At 43.5% G+C, this 17,420-nt stretch overlaps 4 protein-coding genes across 5 annotated transcripts; 2 read left to right on the top strand and 2 right to left on the bottom strand.

Annotated features, from left to right (window-relative positions):
• Nucleotides 1–16: 16 nt before the first annotated feature.
• Nucleotides 17–1,432, top strand: LOC135332310 (fumarylacetoacetate hydrolase domain-containing protein 2-like). The gene is made up of 7 exons (XM_064527700.1): nucleotides 17–250; nucleotides 378–600; nucleotides 651–710; nucleotides 772–934; nucleotides 983–1,091; nucleotides 1,148–1,235; nucleotides 1,305–1,432. Exons 1-7 carry the CDS (start codon nucleotides 63–65, stop codon nucleotides 1,365–1,367), a joined length of 894 nt encoding a protein of 297 aa, XP_064383770.1. The 5' UTR covers nucleotides 17–62; the 3' UTR covers nucleotides 1,368–1,432.
• A 214-nt stretch (nucleotides 1,433–1,646) lies between these two features.
• On the top strand, nucleotides 1,647–17,347 carry LOC135332276 (structural maintenance of chromosomes protein 3-like). 2 transcript variants are annotated; one of them, XM_064527654.1, is made up of 32 exons: nucleotides 1,647–1,772; nucleotides 1,903–1,978; nucleotides 2,053–2,091; nucleotides 2,149–2,216; nucleotides 2,281–2,352; nucleotides 2,405–2,484; nucleotides 2,537–2,615; nucleotides 2,704–2,821; nucleotides 2,889–3,064; nucleotides 3,156–3,236; nucleotides 3,289–3,453; nucleotides 3,893–4,014; nucleotides 11,842–11,941; nucleotides 12,086–12,130; nucleotides 12,280–12,348; nucleotides 12,609–12,712; nucleotides 13,500–13,736; nucleotides 13,784–13,925; nucleotides 14,001–14,151; nucleotides 14,261–14,410; nucleotides 14,549–14,618; nucleotides 14,668–14,749; nucleotides 14,825–14,944; nucleotides 15,086–15,341; nucleotides 15,444–15,514; nucleotides 15,667–15,756; nucleotides 15,813–15,899; nucleotides 15,963–16,175; nucleotides 16,228–16,311; nucleotides 16,593–16,664; nucleotides 16,712–16,889; nucleotides 17,014–17,347. In XM_064527654.1, exons 1-32 carry the CDS (start codon nucleotides 1,758–1,760, stop codon nucleotides 17,190–17,192), a joined length of 3,591 nt encoding a protein of 1,196 aa, XP_064383724.1. In that variant the 5' UTR covers nucleotides 1,647–1,757; the 3' UTR covers nucleotides 17,193–17,347. The 2 variants fall into 2 exon arrangements, with proteins under 2 accessions (XP_064383724.1, XP_064383725.1); XM_064527655.1 differs by lacking the exons at nucleotides 16,593–16,664; nucleotides 16,712–16,889; nucleotides 17,014–17,347 and adding an exon at nucleotides 16,480–16,575.
• LOC135332307 (uncharacterized) lies at nucleotides 5,557–7,677 on the bottom strand. The gene has a single exon (XM_064527693.1). The coding sequence runs from the start codon at nucleotides 6,838–6,840 to the stop codon at nucleotides 5,797–5,799; it is 1,044 nt and encodes a 347-aa protein (XP_064383763.1). The 5' UTR covers nucleotides 6,841–7,677; the 3' UTR covers nucleotides 5,557–5,796.
• Nucleotides 9,630–11,660, bottom strand: LOC135332290 (uncharacterized). The gene has a single exon (XM_064527674.1). The coding sequence runs from the start codon at nucleotides 11,644–11,646 to the stop codon at nucleotides 9,757–9,759; it is 1,890 nt and encodes a 629-aa protein (XP_064383744.1). The 5' UTR covers nucleotides 11,647–11,660; the 3' UTR covers nucleotides 9,630–9,756.
• Nucleotides 17,348–17,420: the final 73 nt, after the last annotated feature.

Genomic DNA, 17,420 nt, shown 5'->3' with positions numbered 1-17,420 from the left:
TTGCATGAGGTGGAGTTCAAGGTGGAGTTTAGCTTTAAGTATGTGAGATTCTGAGCATAGCTATGGATGTGAAGCTTCGTCTGGTGCAGTTCTGTGAGGGTGGTGCTAGTGGTGAGGGGTGTAGGCGTGTGGGTGTGGAGCTGGTGAATGGTGGGTGTGTGGTGGATGTGACTGCTGTGGACCCCACCATCCCCAAGGATATGAAGACCTTCCTGCAGCAGTGGGACACCAGTGCACCAGCAGCAGCAAGGTACAATGGCCTGGCGTAGCTATTCTGGTTAGGCGCGAGTGTGTTTGTGTATACACACAAACACACTCGCCTTTTTTTTTATAGCCATATTAAATATAATTTGTCCTTTAATATTCTCACTGTGCAGGGTAGCGGAGGCTGCTCCAACTGACCACACCCTCCAGCCAGGGACCTTTGAACTCCAAGCCCCCATCTACGACCCCCAGAAGTTGATCTGCGTCGGTCTGAACTACATTGACCATTGTACTGAACAAAACGTTCCTGTTCCAAAGGAGCCTGTCATCTTCAACAAGTTTGCCTCCACCATCACGGAGCCTAATGGCTTTATTCTGCTCTCTGATGAGACAAAGGTTGGAGCCAAGTTCAAACGTTTTAATTAATTATTGCATACATCTTATAGTGTCTGGATTATGAAGTGGAGATGGCCTTTATTGTGTGCAAGCGTGGCAAGAACATCAAGGTCAGTACCCACCCACACACCACCCTTGTTACCACACAGCTCATGTGAGCTGCTTATGCAGGAGAGTGAGGCCATGTCTCATGTTGCAGGCTACATGGTTGCTCATGACGTGAGTGCTCGAGACTGGCAGCTGCACAGGAATGGAGGACAGTGGCTCATTGGGAAGACCTTTGACACCTTCTCCCCTCTTGGTCCAGCCATTGTGACCACACCCTCTCTCTCTGGTGAGCACTCTCACTCATGGTTCTATCATCATCCCCTCTGGCCCACAGACCCCCATAACCTGGGTATACGCTGCAGACTGAATGGGGAGACTGTCCAGAACTCTAACACTAACCAACTAGTCCACAAAACACAAGGGCTAGTCACCTTTCTCTCCAGGTACGTTTGCTATCTGCTACTATTTTACTATACACTGCCCCCCCCCCCTTCTCAAGGTTCATGACCCTAGAACCGGGTGATGTGGTGCTTACTGGGACCCCCCCTGGAGTAGGCTGTTTCAGAAAACCTCCGCTTTATCTTAAGGTAGAATTGTATATTCATTAATAATAATTTAAATTTATTATTATTGGTTTTGCACACACACACGTACAGAAAGGAGATGTGGTCGAGTGTGAGATTGATGAAATAGGAACTATTAGAAACATTGTTCAGTAATGATTTAAGTTGATGAACAAATAGTTTGGATAGAAATAGAAACTTTATTAATCCCGTCCACACACTGTCCTGTGAGTGTGATTACAAGGTAGCCGTCCCCTCCTTCAACGTATGGCCTGCAAGACTAGAGAGTCTCCTCAGATGATAACATATGATCATTATATGGTCCCATGTGTTCGTGTATCCATGCTGCGCTGACTGACATGTTACAACTAGATCTAGTTTGCAAAACTACCTCAAGAATAAGGGGAGGGGCTCGTTTGCAGGAAAAGATATCCAATAAACCGTACTAATAGTAATTACAACGAGTAAGATTTGAAAGCCAGGTGCAGGAGGTGGTGATCGTTTCTGGACTTGTGTTTCTGGCGGGCAGCTGCAGCAAGAATCACTATGTTTATCAAACAGGTACGTACGTACATATACATGTAAATTTATAGAGTCATAATTATGCATGATGATTTTCTGATGTCTCTTGTCTCTGTAATTGTACGCTTGCGTCGTTTACATTTACGATCGTACGTGTGTGCGTATGCAGGTGATAATCCAGGGTTTCCGTAGTTACCGCGACCAGACGGTCATCGATCCATTCAGCCCTCGACACAATGTCATAAGTTAGTACATGCCGTTACTATATAACCCACACATGTCACACTCTCCCCCCTCCACACGTCACACACCCCCACAGTCGGTAGGAATGGGTCGGGGAAGAGCAACTTCTTTTTTGGTAAGAATTATTTGTATAATTATGCCCTGCCCTTCAACACGTGTGCATCCATTGTAGCTATCCAGTTTGTGCTGAGTGATGAGTTCAACAACTTGGGTCAGGAGCAGCGGCAACAGCTGCTACATGTGAGAACACCCCCACACCCCACACACCCTCACACCTCACACACACACACACACACACACACAGGAGGGGTCTGGACCGCGTGTAGTGTCTGCCTTTGTGGAGATCATATTTGACAACTCTGATGGCAGAATACCAGTGAGTGCAACCATCACAAGTGTTAACTCAAGGAAATATCTTGTTGACACAGGTTGAGAAAGATGAGGTATCTATACGAAGGGTGGTGGGTGCCAAGAAGGACTCGTACTATATGGACAAGAAACATGTCACGTGAGACACAATGGTGGAGTGTGTGTGTGCATGTGCTGATTGTGCTCTGCAGTAAATCTGATGTCATGAATCTACTGGAGAGTGCAGGCTTCTCCCGTAGCAACCCCTACTACATTGTCAAGCAAGGAAAGGTATGTCCACACGCCCCCACATCTCACACACCCTCACACACCCTCCCCTCACACCTCACACACCCTCCCCTCACACCTCACACACCAGATCAACCAACTGGCCCTTGCCCCGGACCCTCAGCGTTTGAAGCTACTACGAGAAGTGGCTGGCACTCGAGTGTACGATGAACGCAAGGAAGAGAGCAAAACCATCCTCAAAGAAACAGGTAAGAGTTGTCTGGGTATGGCTTGCATAGATGCTTGTGTACCCACCCTCTGCCCTCCCCTTTACAGAGAATAAGAAAGAGAAGGCTAACGAGATGATAACCACAATGACAGAGAGACTCTCAACACTGAAGGAAGAGAAAGAAGAGTTGAGCAAATACCAGGAACTGGACAAGATGAGACGTTCACTCGAGTACACCATCCATGACAAAGAGCTTCGAGACACCAGAGAGAAGCTAGAGAAGGTGTGTCTAGTGTAGCTGGATGTGCTGTATTAGTGTCCTTACACGTATCTTAGTATTGGTTTTTAGCTCTAATACTGATTGCCCCCTCTAGTTGGAGGAAGCCAGGGATGGGAGCAAAGAGGGCTCCAAACTCAAGCAAAATAAAATGGAAGAGGCCAGAGCAGCTCTACAAGTGAGTAGTGTACCTGCACAGCTGTTACTGTCATACTCACTCCCTCGTTCAGTTGTTGGACCAGAAACTCAAGACCTCACGTGCCGATGCAGAGAGGCTGCAGAGTGAGAAGAGACACCTTGAGGACGACGGACAGGAGAATATCAAACAAAGGGCACAGCTAGAATTCCAGGTCAAGGATCTCGAGGGAAACGTCGAGGATGACCGGTCAACAAAGGTGAGTACAACTCTCTATGCAGAGTTTGTAGTTGAAAGATTTTCAACAGCCAAAACTTTAGTACTCTTGATCCAAATTTTCAACATTTTTATGATTTTCTAGAAGCTTAGAAAGAGACCTTTCAAATGATGTGTCTAAATCCAAATTTTCGTCAGGGCCATAATTTGTCATTTTTCGCCCTTGGACCATGGGCTATTATTCATGGTATGGCCGAATTGGCAAATACATTTATCTCTCAAATATGAAGTTTGCTGACACCATTTGAAAGGTTTCTTTCTAAGCTTTCAGAAAATCAGAAAATCATTGAAATTGGATCCACGGAATTCAAGTTATGACCGCTGAAAGAGTCCCTTAACCAATATTGGAACTTCCAATCTAAAACTTCCACTAGACACACTAGTGACCTGATTAATTTCATCACTGTACCCCTCCCTTCCAGGAGTCTTCACGTAGTGAGCTGGGTCTGCTGGAGGGAGAGATAGCTGAGAAACAATCAGAGCTGGAGTCCATTAAACCACAGTTCCAGGAGCAGGTCCAACAAGAAGAGGAGCACAACCAAAGGTACATGCACAGAGGTGCTCCAGCTGTTGGTACATGCACAGAGGTGCTCCAGCTGTTGGTACAGTGGATTGCAGTGCACTTGCAAACAACAAAACCACAATTATAGACTTGCACCATACTCTGCATTTTACTCCAGGTACATGTAGAAAGCATAGGGCCTAAAAACATATCTCTGATAATAGACGACCCAACTTGCCCTCTTTCTTTTTATTATCAGATCAAATTTTTTTCGAAGTGGTTAAAATATTCAACTACTCAGTCCACTTGAATTAATAATGATATTCATATCGGGCAATCTAAACTGTGGTTTTGCTCTGCTGCAAGTGACTGCAATCAGAGGAGGTACGACAGGCACAGTGCAGCTCAAGTAATTAGCCTTTGATTACTCTCAGCAAAAGCATACAACGTGGGCGTGGGCGGATAATTAATTGCTCAATCAAAGGCTAAATGCTTGAGCTGCACCGTGCCTGTCGTACCTCCTCTGGACTGCAGTCCACTGTACCAAGAGTTCATTACAATACTCTACATGTTGGTCTGTTTGTGTGGTGGATTAATTAGCTGCTAGATTGGGAGAGTACACCGGCACATCATCTGGGTAATTTCATGGCAATTGAGCTCCTGGTATCGTGTATCAATATGTGTTGTGTGTGTTGTGGACTGGTGCTGTCTATATAGAATAGTACTGCCCCACCCACTATTAATTTACTGATTATGTATTACTATAGTATAAAGCAGCAATAAGTATAAATCAGCATAAAGCAGCAATAAGTATAAATCAGCATAAAGCAGCAATAAGTATAAATCAGTATAAAGCAGCAATAAGTATAAATCAGCATAAAGCAGCAATAAGTATAAATCAGCATAAAGCAGCAATAAGTATAAATCAGCATAAAGCAGCAATAAGTATAAATCAGTATAAAGCAGCAATAAGTATAAATCAGCATAAAGCAGCAATAAGTATAAATCAGCATAAAGCAGCAATAAGTATAAATCAGTATAAAGCAGCAATAAGTATAAATCAGCATAAAGCAGCAATAAGTATAAATCAGCATAAAGCAGCAATAAGTATAAATCAGCATAAAGCAGCAATAAGTATAAATCAGCATAAAGCAGCAATAAGTATAAATCAGCATAAAGCAGCAATAAGTATAAATCAGCATAAAGCAGCAATAAGTATAAATCAGCATAAAGCAGCAATAAGTATAAATCAGTATAAAGCAGCAATAAGTATAAATCAGCATAAAGCAGCAATAAGTATAAATCAGCATAAAGCAGCAATAAGTATAAATCAGCATAAAGCAGCAATAAGTATAAATCAGCATAAAGCAGCAATAAGTATAAATCAGCATAAAGCAGCAATAAGTATAAATCAGCATAAAGCAGCAATAAGTATAAATCAGCATAAAGCAGCAATAAGTATAAATCAGCATAAAGCAGCAATAAGTATAAATCAGCATAAAGCAGCAATAAGTATAAATCAGCATAAAGCAGCAATAAGTATAAATCAGCATAAAGCAGCAATAAGTATAAATCAGCATAAAGCAGCAATAAGTATAAATCAGTATAAAGCAGCAATAAGTATAAATCAGCATAAAGCAGCAATAAGTATAAATCAGCATAAAGCAGCAATAAGTATAAATCAGCATAAGCATATAAGCCTCGACATAATATTAGTCAGCATACTTAACAAAGTTCACGTATTTGGTTTGTAGCTTTTTAGCAATGTTTGATGTTCATACTGGGTTGGCAGACTGGATAGTCTGAGGTTCATTAGGGTAGTCCTCATCTTGTGATTCTATTGAGCAGGTGTGGTTGGTACTCCTCTGGTTGCTCTAGTCTGTGAGGTAGCTCTATGTCCTCCGGTGGTCCCTCATTGCCGGCTATAGCTCGCTTAGGGTGGGTACATAGCATGTGTAGGCGTTTCCAGGCAGATTGGCAAGTCTTAGATTTTCTAACTGGCTTCGAGATGATGTAGGCGACAAACAGAGCTTGTGGTGCACTGAACATGAGGCACATTATCCACACAGGCAAGTCGAGGGCAGGGCTGCGGATGTGGACAATATTGTAGACATACATCACAAACAGTGTACAGTAGAGCGCTGGTAGGGTGAGGATGAGTGCACTGAGTATGTTCTGGTAGTTCTCTTTGTGTGGCCTCACTGACAGTATGAATATAGGGACTATCACCATCCAAATAGCTGCTCCAAACCATGATAACAGGACGCTGATTTGGTCTAATAGAACTATATAGTAGGAGGCACTAGCCACCAGCATGTACATGCCTGCTAGGTAGGTCAGGTTGGGCCCACCCTCTCGTCCATCTCTGTAGTCGGCTTGGAACTTAGCTGCTATGTGGTTTACAACTGCTGAAGCTCTCTTTAGGTTGCATTTTTGTAGTCCTCGTGTGATTCTCCCTGTAGGGTGCAGTAATAAGAACAGTGGTGGCCCTATTCCAAAGATGAGATACACTAGTATGCCGATAGCTGCTATCGGAAAGTGGGTGGGGCTTAGAAACTCGATGGTAGTGTCAAAGGCCATGACCCTGATGGACTGACTCCCATCTCCTGTTTGTATCTCAGTGAATGCCATTGTAGTGAAGGCCACTACCACTAGCTTAGAATAAGAGAGCACTAGGAATGTTGTAAATACATCAGCTACTGTGTTCTTCTCATCGTAGCCTCTACGTATGTTGATCATAGCTCTACTGCGAATGGGTTGGCAGATCCAGCGTAGACAGTGTCCATACTTACTGTTGTATATCTTGATGCATGCGAATGTGATGGCTATGAGTAGCTGAGGATATAAAGCTGAGACGTAGCTAAGCATTATAACGTGTCTGTTCTTGATATCTTCGCTCACACATATGGGCGGGATAAAAGTGACAAATTTCAGAAAGTCCAAGTTCCAAATGCCCCCAAGAGTTGCTGCTATGTGAAATGGCTTGTGCACTGCCTAAATGTTGTATGAAGGCTTTGACAATTGAAGGGTCGTATGTTAGAACATGGGTCACCATCTGACAATAGATAACAAAGCTTATCATTGGCGCTGAAGTGAGGCTGATTCTAAACACGAGTATGATGATGTAGAACAGAGTCACTGGAACAAACTCTAGTAGTAGATACACTGGTACTCCATACCACTCACACTTGGCACACAGGAACCCGGCTTGATGCACTGCGGGGCCATAGCCTGGTTCACATTCCCCACACACTCGACCCTCCCTGTGCATGCCTCCACACATGTAGTGGTTAAGCTCTGAGACATTATGCGGTAGGACAATGTACACAGCTTCTGTAGTGTTCTCGTAGTTGATAGCAGGGTAGTTATTGAGACAGCTACCAACGTACGTAGTCCCTGCATTATCCACTGTCATACAAAAGCCGATCAGTACCTCAGCTCCTTGTTGAGTGCACCTCACAATGCCTTGTGTCCGAGGGTTGTCGTAGCATTGACAGGAGTTGGTGGGGATGTCTATGTATTGCCATGGCTGAGTACAGGCACTGTGGTTGCTGCTAGCTGTACCTAGGACTGAGATAGCTAGTAAGATGGCTAGTTGACTAGTGGACATCTTGAGACCATCTGTTGACTGAGTAGAATTATGCAGTGAATTCGTATAAATTATGTGTGTTGTAATTGAATGTGATTAGTGAGATTGCACTGCTCAATTTGAACACTTGTTTGTTTATTTCTGAGCAATATCATATCATACCCCCACATTAGATTTAATGTGGGAAAGAATAGGTGTGGCTAAATGGTTAGGGTAGTGGCTTAGTAGATCACATGATAGATAAGGTGTGGGTTCGATTCTCTCTTGGGGGACTTTTCTTCATTTCTTTACAAATCAATAAGTAATTTCCCTAAATTTTGAATACATCATACTCCTGTCAAGTACATAATAATCAAGTTGGGGCGTCGCCCGGTTTCTGTGATACGAAGGTTAAACCGGGCGACGCCCCAACTTGCCCTTTTTAGATTTATTTTACAATTATCAGATCTCGCATTATCAGTGGTCGAAATATTCCACTATACATGTACAGTGCAACAACCAAAGAGAGTAGATTTTTTTTTATTTTTATTTTTTTCACATTTTGTGGCATATCTTCTGAAGTAAAAGTAATATGATCTATTTGAGTGCAGGTACTGAAAGTTCAACTATTGGCGCTTCCATTGGACCACCACCTGTTACATCATATGACATCATCACTATGAAATGGCTATCTGAAGATGTGTACCTCCGAAAATATGTTAGGAATAGAAGTAGCTTATTTGTTTGAGTTAAGATCTGAAATTTGTTGTGTATGTACCTGAGTATATTGCTCATCTTTGAGCTTCAACAAAAGTCTGGGCTACTAGTAAGTTCTGAGAAATACTGCATTTTGTTGTTTTTTGGTGGCAAATATGTTAGGAATACAACTTTCGATATTATGCTAGTTAAGGTCTGATTTTTGAGAAGCATGTACTACAATAGTGTAAAATTCATTTGCACTAACTTACAGGAGCTAAACAAGTCTCTTCTTTGCTAGAGCGGCCCTTCTTGTCAAAAAGGTGATTTTGCTCCGTTTTGCTACTTTTTGCTGACGTACGCAATGATATTCATTGATTTGTGACATCACAAATCATCTTGTTGCTATTTGCTACATCCAAAGGTCATGCGATGTCTACCTGCAACTACACGGTTGGTGTTGGTCATTTTGTGTCACAGGGGCGTGGCAATTGAGCTTACTACGTAGCCAAATCGTCCAAAAAGTCATAAAAACCACTGTTTTTTACAAGATGGGCCGCTCTAGCAAAAAAGAGGCTAGCCTAACTCCTGTAAGTTAGTACAGATGAAAAGTACACTATTGTAGTACATGCTGCTCAAAAATCAGACCTTAACTAATATAAAATCGAAAGTTGTATTCCTAACATATTTGCCACCAAAAAACAACAAAATGCAGTATTTCTCAGAACTTACTAGTAGCCCAGACTTCCGTTGAAGCTCAAAAGATGAGCAATATACTCAGGTACATACACAACAAATTTCAGATCTTAACTCAAACAAATAAGCTACTTCTATTCCTAACATATTTTCGGAGGTACACATCTTCAGATAGCCATTTCATAGTGATGATGTCATATGATGTAACAGGTGGTGGTCCAATGGAAGCGCCAATAGTTGAACTTTCAGTACCTGCACTCAAATAGATCATATCACTTTTACTTTAGAAGATATGCCACAAAATGTAAAAAATGTGTACCAAAAAAAAAAAATCTACTCTCTTTGGTTGTTGCACTGTATACGAATTTACCTTTCAGTTTGGCCCTAATAAAGTTAAAATATTATCCGATAATGATGGGCAATAAACTGTGGCTTTGCTCTGTTGCAAGTGATTGCAATCCACTGTACTAGTTCATTGCGGCACTCACATGTTGGTCTGTTGGTCTGTTTGTGTGGTGGATTAATTAGCTATTAGATTGGATAGTACACCAGCACCAGGAGTATCTTAATGTACTCCTGCTGGCACATGTCAACCATTGTACAATTTCCTGTTGTAATTTCATGGCAATTGAGCACCATTTACTGATACAAGTATGTATGAAAAGTACTTACATGTAAAGTCAGCATATAAGTCATCAGCAATCAATAACAGCATATAAGTTACGTGTAGCATACATAATGGATTATAAGTCAACGATAATAGTCAGCATAATATACTTACAAAGTTCACATTTAGTTTGTAGCTTTTTAGCAATGTTTCATGTTCATAGTGGGTAGGCAGACTGGATAGTCTGAGGTTCATTAGGATAGTCCTCATCTTGAGAAGTGATTCTATTGAGCAGGTGTGGTTGGTACTCCTCTGGTTGCTCTAGTCTGTGAGGTAGCTCTATGTCCTCCGGTGGTCCCTCATTGCCGGCTATAGCTCGCTTAGGGTGGGTACATAGCATGTGTAGGCGTTTCCAGGCAGATTGGCAAGTCTTAGATTTTCTAACTGGCTTCGAGATGATGTAGGCGACAAACAGAGCGTGTGGTGCACTGAACATGAGGCACATTATCCACACAGGCAAGTCGAGGGCAGGGGTGCGGATGTGGACAATATTGTAGACATACATCACAAACAGTGTACAGTAGAGCGCTGGTAGGGTGAGGATGAGTGCACTGAGTATGTTTTTGTAGTTCTCTTTGTGTGGCCTCACTGACAGTATGAATATAGCTGCTATCACCATCCACATAGCCGTCCCAAACCATGATAAGAGGGCACTGATTTGGTCTAGTAGGAACACAAAGTAGGAGGCACTAGCCACGACCATGTACATGCCTGCTAGGTAGGTCAGGTTGGGCCCACCCTCTCGTCCATCTCTGTAGTCGGCTTGGAACTTAGCTGCTATGTGGTTTACAACTGCTGAAGCTCTCTTTAGGTTGCATTTCTGTAGTCCTCGTGTGATTCTCCCTGTAGGGTGCAGTAATAAGAACAGTGGTGGCCCTACTCCGAAGATGAGGGCCACTAGTATGCCGATAGCTGCTATAGGGAAGTGGGCGAGGCTTAGGAACTCGATGGTGGTGTCAAAGGCCATGACCCTGATGGACTGACTCCCATCTCCTGTTTGTATCTCAGTGAATGCCATTGAAACGAGTGCCACTAGCACTAGTTTAGAATAAGAGAGCACTAGGAATGTTGTAAATACATCAGCTACTGTGTTCTTCTCATCGTAGCCTCTACGTATGTTGATCATAGCTCTACTGCGAATGGGTTGGCAGATCCAGCGTAGACAGTGTCCATACTTACTGTTGTATATCTTGATGCATGCGAATGTGATGGCTATGAGTAGCTGAGGATATAAAGCTGAGATGTAGCTAAGCATTATAACGTGTCTGTTCTTGAGATATTCGCTCACACATATGGGCGGGATAAAAGTGACAAATTTCAAAAAGTCCAAGTTCCAAATGCCCCCAAGAGTTGCTGCTATGTGGAAAATAATGGCTTGTGCACTGCCTAAATGTAGTATGAAGGCTTTGACAATGGAAGCGTTGTATGTTAGAACGTTGGTCACCATCTGACAATAGATAACAAAGCTTATCATTGGCGCTGAAGTGAGGCTGATTCTAAACACGAGTATGATGATGTAAAACAGAGTCACTGGAACAAACTCTAGTAGTAGATACACTGGTACTCCATACCACTCACACTTGGCACACAGGAACCCGGCTTGATGCACTGCGGGGCCATAGCCTGGTTCACATTCCCCACACACTCGACCCTCCCTGTGCATGCCTCCACACATGTAGTGGTTAAGCTCTGAGACATTATGCGGTAGGACAATGTACACAGCTTCTGTAGTGTTCTCGTAGTTGATAGCAGGGTAGTTATTGAGACAGCTACCAACATACGTAGTCCCTGCATTATCCACTGTCATACAAAATCCGATCAGTACCTCAGCTCCTTGTTGAGTGCACCTCACAATGCCTTGTGTCCGAGGGTTGTCGTAGCATTGACAGGAGTTGGTGGGGATGTCTATGTATTGCCATGGCTGTGTACAGACACTGTAGTTGCTGCTAGCTGTACCTAGGACTGAGATAGCTAGTAAGATGGCTAGTTGACTAGTGGACATCTTGAGACCATCTGTTGACTGAGTAGAATTATGCGGTGAATGCATATAAAGTATGTGTGGTGAGTGAATTTGATTAGTGGGATTTCACCGCTCGCTCAATTTAGTAAAGAGTCAATTAGAACCAACACAGAAAACCTAGAAGGTAATAAGTGAATTCACTCGTGATAGTACCTAACACTTCTTTGTTAATGTCTGAGCAGTGTCATATCGTACACACCCCACCCACACACACACACATAGATTACGTGCCACCAAGGAGCGCAAGTCTGAGCTGTTGGGTAAGCAAGGCCGAGCACAGCAGTTTGAGTCAGCCAGAGAGAGGGACACTTACCTCAAGCAAGTGTGTGCCCCCCCCTGATCCATACATCCCCCCCCCTCTGATCCATGCATCCCCCCCCTGATCCATGCATCCCCCCCCCCCTCTGATCCATGTATCCTCCCCCCCTCTGATCCATACATGTAACTCACTGACTGTCTTTCACAGAATATCAAGAATACCAAGGCATCTCTGGAGGATAAGAGTCAACTGGTGTGTATACCTGACTGACTGTGTGTGTGTGTGTGTGTGTGTGTGTGTGTGTGTGTGTGTGTGTGTGTGTGTGTGTGTGTGCGTGCGTGCGTGCGTGCGTGCGTGCGTGCGTGCGTGCGTGCGTGTACTAGGCTACTGTGTGTGTGCAGGTCCACAAGAGGGAGGCTGAAGTGGAGGCTCTGAAGGTCAAGGTTCAACAGCAACAGCAAGAAATAAAGGTAATTTATAAACTAAATACTTTTTATGTTTGTGCATACTTTATACCTCTTAAGGTGACATATTTTCACGGGTATTAATTTCTGCTATTTCTTGAATGAAATGAATTTGCTTGCGGATAATAATGGAAAATGCAATAAATCTCATTAAAACCACCGAGTAATTACAATAGCATCACAACTAATACTAGCAAAATGTAAATGTACTAAACCAGAAAATCTACCGGTAAAAATATGTCACCTTACTATTTCCATGACAACAGGACCGAGGGGAGAACCTGGATGTGAGACGGAGAGATCTTGAAAGGATTCGTAAAGACAAGAACGATTTCAAGCTCAAGATAGACGATCTGCAGAATGAGAGGAAGTAAGTCAATCACTCGTGTGTGCTCTGTCAGCATTAATGCATGTTTACATGTACCAATAAAAGTAAATGCCTCGGTGGAGATGCCAAAGCTACATAACATAAAGCTACTAATAGCTTAATTTTATACACATGATGAACATTTTTTCAATTTGCTGTATGCAAACTCAAAGAGTGGGTAATGATCGACCATGATTGTTGTTAAAAACGATCAATGCCAAAGTTTATGTCTAAAATTAATGGCTGCCATCAGCAGAGCCTTGCAGCTTTCTTCTCACTTTTGCAGCTACCAATAGCTAGCGTTCTAGTACAGAGCTAACTACTAAGTAGAGTAGCAACACTTGGTAAACAAGTTTGGCTACATGCTCTTCCGAAAAGGCTGCAATGGCATTCCAAGTAATCAAAACTAGGCATAACTCGAGAACGAGGCATTATTTTGCAAATTAAAATCCAAGAAAACATGACTAGAAGCCTATAGAAACTCTTACTTGCACTTCATTGATCCTTGAGCAGCTGTAGCAGTCCACACACACACACACACACACACACACACACACACACACACACACACACACACACACACACACACACACACACACACACACACACACACACACACACACAAACACAAACACACTACCGTATACCTCGCTTGCGCATGCGCACCGAGGCATAATAATAGCAATAATAGCTGAAAGAGCATTTATTAATGGCTTAATTGTGTATATCAAAGAAAGAAGTATTGCCTGTATTGTAACTATATTATTGCCCCTGCTTTTTAACCCCTCAGTCACCTGTGGCGTCGTCAGAATGGTGTGGACATGAGTGTACATGCACTGAGTGATGAGATGGGGAGATGTGAGCGTGAGCTGCGTGGGCGTATCCCTCGTGGTCTCAGTCAGGCCATGGATATTGTAAAGGAGGTTGTGAAGACCAACAATATATCTGGCTACTATGGAGTGGTGATTGACACGTTTCATTGTGAGCCTCAGATGTACACGGCTGTGGACACTGTGGCAGGGAACAGGTGGGAGGATTTATTACCTCATTCCTTCCTATACCATTCTTACGCAGGTTGTTTCATCATGTGGTGGACAATGATCGAACAGCTACTCTAATCCTGTCACACGTTAATAGACAAAAGAAGAAAGGAGATTACAACTTCTTCCCTCTAGACAAACTGCGCACATCGGAGCCACGCTACCCACAGAGCCAGGTCTGTGTTGACTGTATACACACTCTCTGTGTGTTACTGGAGACTATTATCATTATACCTACTACCCTCCCACAGGAAGCACTCCCAATGATATCCAAGCTGACGTTTGACCCAAAGTTCCGACCAGCCATGATGACTTTGTTTGGACACACTCTGGTGTGCAGGGACTTTGAGAAGGCATCGGAGTTTGCACAGAGTGCTCGTATGGACTGCATCACTATGGAAGGTGGGCGTGGCCTAGGGGGGACAATGTGTGCATTTTAGAAGTACACTCAGTCTAATATTACATTGTATGCAATCTACATTCCCTTTAATTAGGCTAGTGTTGCTTACAGGTGATGTTGTAAGTCGTAAGGGTACAATGACTGGTGGCTACTATGACTCGAGCAAGTGCAAGCTACAGCTGTACCAGCATGTGTGTGATCAGAGTGTTAAACTGGAGGAGGCCAAACAAGATAGGGTCACCATTGTGCAGGAGATAGAGGATATCCTACACAACCTGGGTGTCATGTTACATGTATACTGTGTGTACATGTGCTTCTTATTGGTTTGTACCACATGTATTGATGGTTTTCATGCCCGTACGTTGTATGTGCTTGTGTTCCTTGACTTAGCCTGATTACGTGTGGACGGTAGGGTGACACAATCCATCGGGGAGATGCAAAAGCTGGAGGGTCGTGAATCGCAGTTGAGGTGAGCTCCTGACTGTGTGATGTGTGTGTGTAATGTGTGATGTGTGTAGGGAGAATTTGGAGCAACAGAAGAGAGACATCAAGTCATTGCAAGATGAGCTCAATGCACACAAGAGGGCACTAGAACCACAGGTACCTTGTGTGTGTGCATGTGTGTGTGTTGTACTGTATCCATTATCCCCCCACACACACACACACACACCATAGGAGAGGTCACTGTCTGGACTGAAGGTGGATCAGAGAACTGTACAGAAAGCTCTGGAGGGAATGCAAGCTGAGCTGGGCACTGAACTGCACTCACAACTGGAACCACACGAACAGCAAGAAGTTAGTCAAAACTTCATACCAACTATTCTGGAATGCAAACCAATTTCTACTGTGTAGAAAGTAATCTGTGTGTATGTCAACATTCATCCATGTGCACATTCCATTACTGTAAAGCAATGCCCCCCTCTCTCTTCCTCTCAGCTTGAGGACCTCCTCCCTGAGCTTAAGTCACTGGAGCATCGTGTGGCTGCGTGTATGACTAAGAGGGCAGAGCTACAGAAGGAGATGGAGAGACTTCAGTCCACCCTCAGTGATAACCTCTTGCGTCGTAAGGAAGAGCTGAAGTACCAATTAGAGAGTGTGGCTCTCTCTGACAATCGACAGCAACTCGAGCTCAAAGCCACAGAGTTCAGGCATCTGGAGGCCAAGATTGAGAGTAATAGGGAGAGGATCAATGGTGAGCTCCTGTAATTAGCTGACTAATGGTTGAGGGTGAGCCCCTGTAATTAGCTTATTAGTAGGATTTGAGAGTGATCCCCTGTAATTAACTTCATTGCAGTGATTAACAAGGATCTGCAGAGTTGCAACAAAGTGGTTGAGAGTGTGGAGAAGGAGATGGACGAATGGAAGGTGAACACACACACACACACACACACACACACACACACACACACACACACACACACACACACACACACACACACACACACACACACACACTGTCACACACACACACTGTTACACACACATAATCACAGTCTGTTGATATTCTGATTGCATAGACTGTAGAACGGGTGAACCAGGAGAGCATTCTGGAGGAGGCCAAGGCTATGGAGAAGCTGGCCAGTAAGAGAAGTCTACTGGCTAAGAAGGTGTGTGCACCACGTTAGCTGATCTGTGTTCTCTATAATTATTATATACACTGTAGAGGGATGAGAGCATGAGACACATCAGGGAGCTGGGGTCACTGCCATCGGACGCATTCATTAAATACAACGGCCTTCCTCAGAGTCAGGTTAGGGTCATCAGGTCTAATTGTTACTCTAGTAACTAACTGCGTGTGTTGTGTCTTTTGTAGCTCTGGAAGAATCTGCAGAAGTGCAATGCTGAACTTAAGAACTACAGTCATGTCAACAAGAAAGCCTTAGATCAGTTTGTCAACTTCACAGAGCGTAAGGATAAACTGATGTCACGCAGGGATCAGCTTGGAAAGGAGTACGAAGCCATAGTAGAGCTCATGGAGGTGCTAGAACAGAGGAAACACGAGGCCATTCAGTTCACCTTCAAACAGGTACTGTCTAAAACTGTCATACGTGTAGTACCTCATTGTGTGTGTTAATCAGGTTTCAAGGAATTTTTCTGATGTATTTCAAGAGCTTGTGCCTAATGGTCAAGGCAGTCTCCTCATGAAGCGCACAGTCGATGCAGTACGTTACTCCCTATAATAAAATATATATATATATAATATATATATATACCGTATGGTGTGTATATATCAAGGGTATATAAATGTTTGCCTGCGGTTTTCGCTGATTAAGCGCGTACCGCGAACATTTATACCCACGAATTTAATATCGCATGCATGCATGTTCCAGAAAGGCTGCTATTCCGTGAAACTTTCTGAACGGTCATTCCCCGAAAGTTTATACCCTAGAAATATACCCGCTATACGGTAGCTGTCCCGCCCCCTTACTCCCCCCCCAAACAGACTGAGAGCTCCCAGAGTGAGGAAGAGTACAGCTCTGATAAGGCCGAACTTTTCACTGGAGTCACCATTAAAGTGAGTAATGGCTGATAGAACATTCTCCTCACACCCACCCACTGTAGGTATCGTTCACTGGTCAGTCAGCAGAGACCAAGGAGTTACAACAGTTGTCTGGCGGTCAAAAGTCACTAGTGGCACTCGCACTCATCTTTGCCATACAGAAGTGTGACCCTGCCCCCTTCTACCTGTTTGACGAGATTGACCAAGCCCTTGATTCGCATCACAGACACGCTGTTGCAAGTGAGTGGGAGGGGGCCCCACTGCCCAGTAAGGGTGGGTGTGTCAGTAGTGAGAGGGAGGGCCCAGTATGTATTGGTGGTGTAAAAACTAGTGTTTTATAGAGACCCTCTCTCCTTCCATGCAGTGCTAATTCGGCGTTTGGCTGACAACGCCCAGTTCATCACAACCACCTTCAGACCTGAGCTGCTAGAGAGTGCTGACAAGTTCTATGGTGTCACGTTCAAGAACAAAGTCAGCCATGTTCAGTGTGTGAGCAAAGATGATGCTGCTGGCTTCATCGAGGAGGAGGCAGCCGACAAGTGAACACCACATCAACCAACCAACTCATTTATTCATTCACACTATTAGACTATTGTTGTTAAACTCGCTATCCAATGCTTGGTTCATTGTGCTTGCATTATTCTTTATTGTGTGCATATTGTACACTATTAATGTTGATATAAATTTGGTATTAATGGTCAAGTTAATCATTGATAAGTTATGAATGGACTGGCTACAGAACATGCATGCAGATGAAGGACTGATGAATTA

Source organism: Halichondria panicea, chromosome 2 (assembly GCF_963675165.1).
Source record: "Halichondria panicea chromosome 2, odHalPani1.1, whole genome shotgun sequence".
NCBI classification, from domain to species: domain Eukaryota; kingdom Metazoa; phylum Porifera; class Demospongiae; order Suberitida; family Halichondriidae; genus Halichondria; species Halichondria panicea.
This window is presented reverse-complemented; position numbering and strand designations above follow the sequence as displayed.

Coding starts and splice junctions, on each gene's coding strand:
- LOC135332276 (XM_064527654.1), top strand. Junction 14,152..14,260: donor GGACTGCATCACTATGGAAG/GTGGGCGTGGCC, acceptor TGTTGCTTACAG/GTGATGTTGTAAGTCGTAAG. Junction 16,890..17,013: donor TCACAGACACGCTGTTGCAA/GTGAGTGGGAGG, acceptor CCTTCCATGCAG/TGCTAATTCGGCGTTTGGCT.
- LOC135332290 (XM_064527674.1), bottom strand. CDS start 11,646: ATGCATTCACCGCATAATTCTACTCAGTCAACAGATGGTCTCAAGATG.
- LOC135332310 (XM_064527700.1), top strand. CDS start 63: ATGGATGTGAAGCTTCGTCTGGTGCAGTTCTGTGAGGGTGGTGCTAGT. Junction 251..377: donor AGTGCACCAGCAGCAGCAAG/GTACAATGGCCT, acceptor CTCACTGTGCAG/GGTAGCGGAGGCTGCTCCAA. Junction 711..771: donor AGCGTGGCAAGAACATCAAG/GTCAGTACCCAC, acceptor CTGCTTATGCAG/GAGAGTGAGGCCATGTCTCA.
- LOC135332307 (XM_064527693.1), bottom strand. CDS start 6,840: ATGCTTAGCTACGTCTCAGCTTTATATCCTCAGCTACTCATAGCCATC.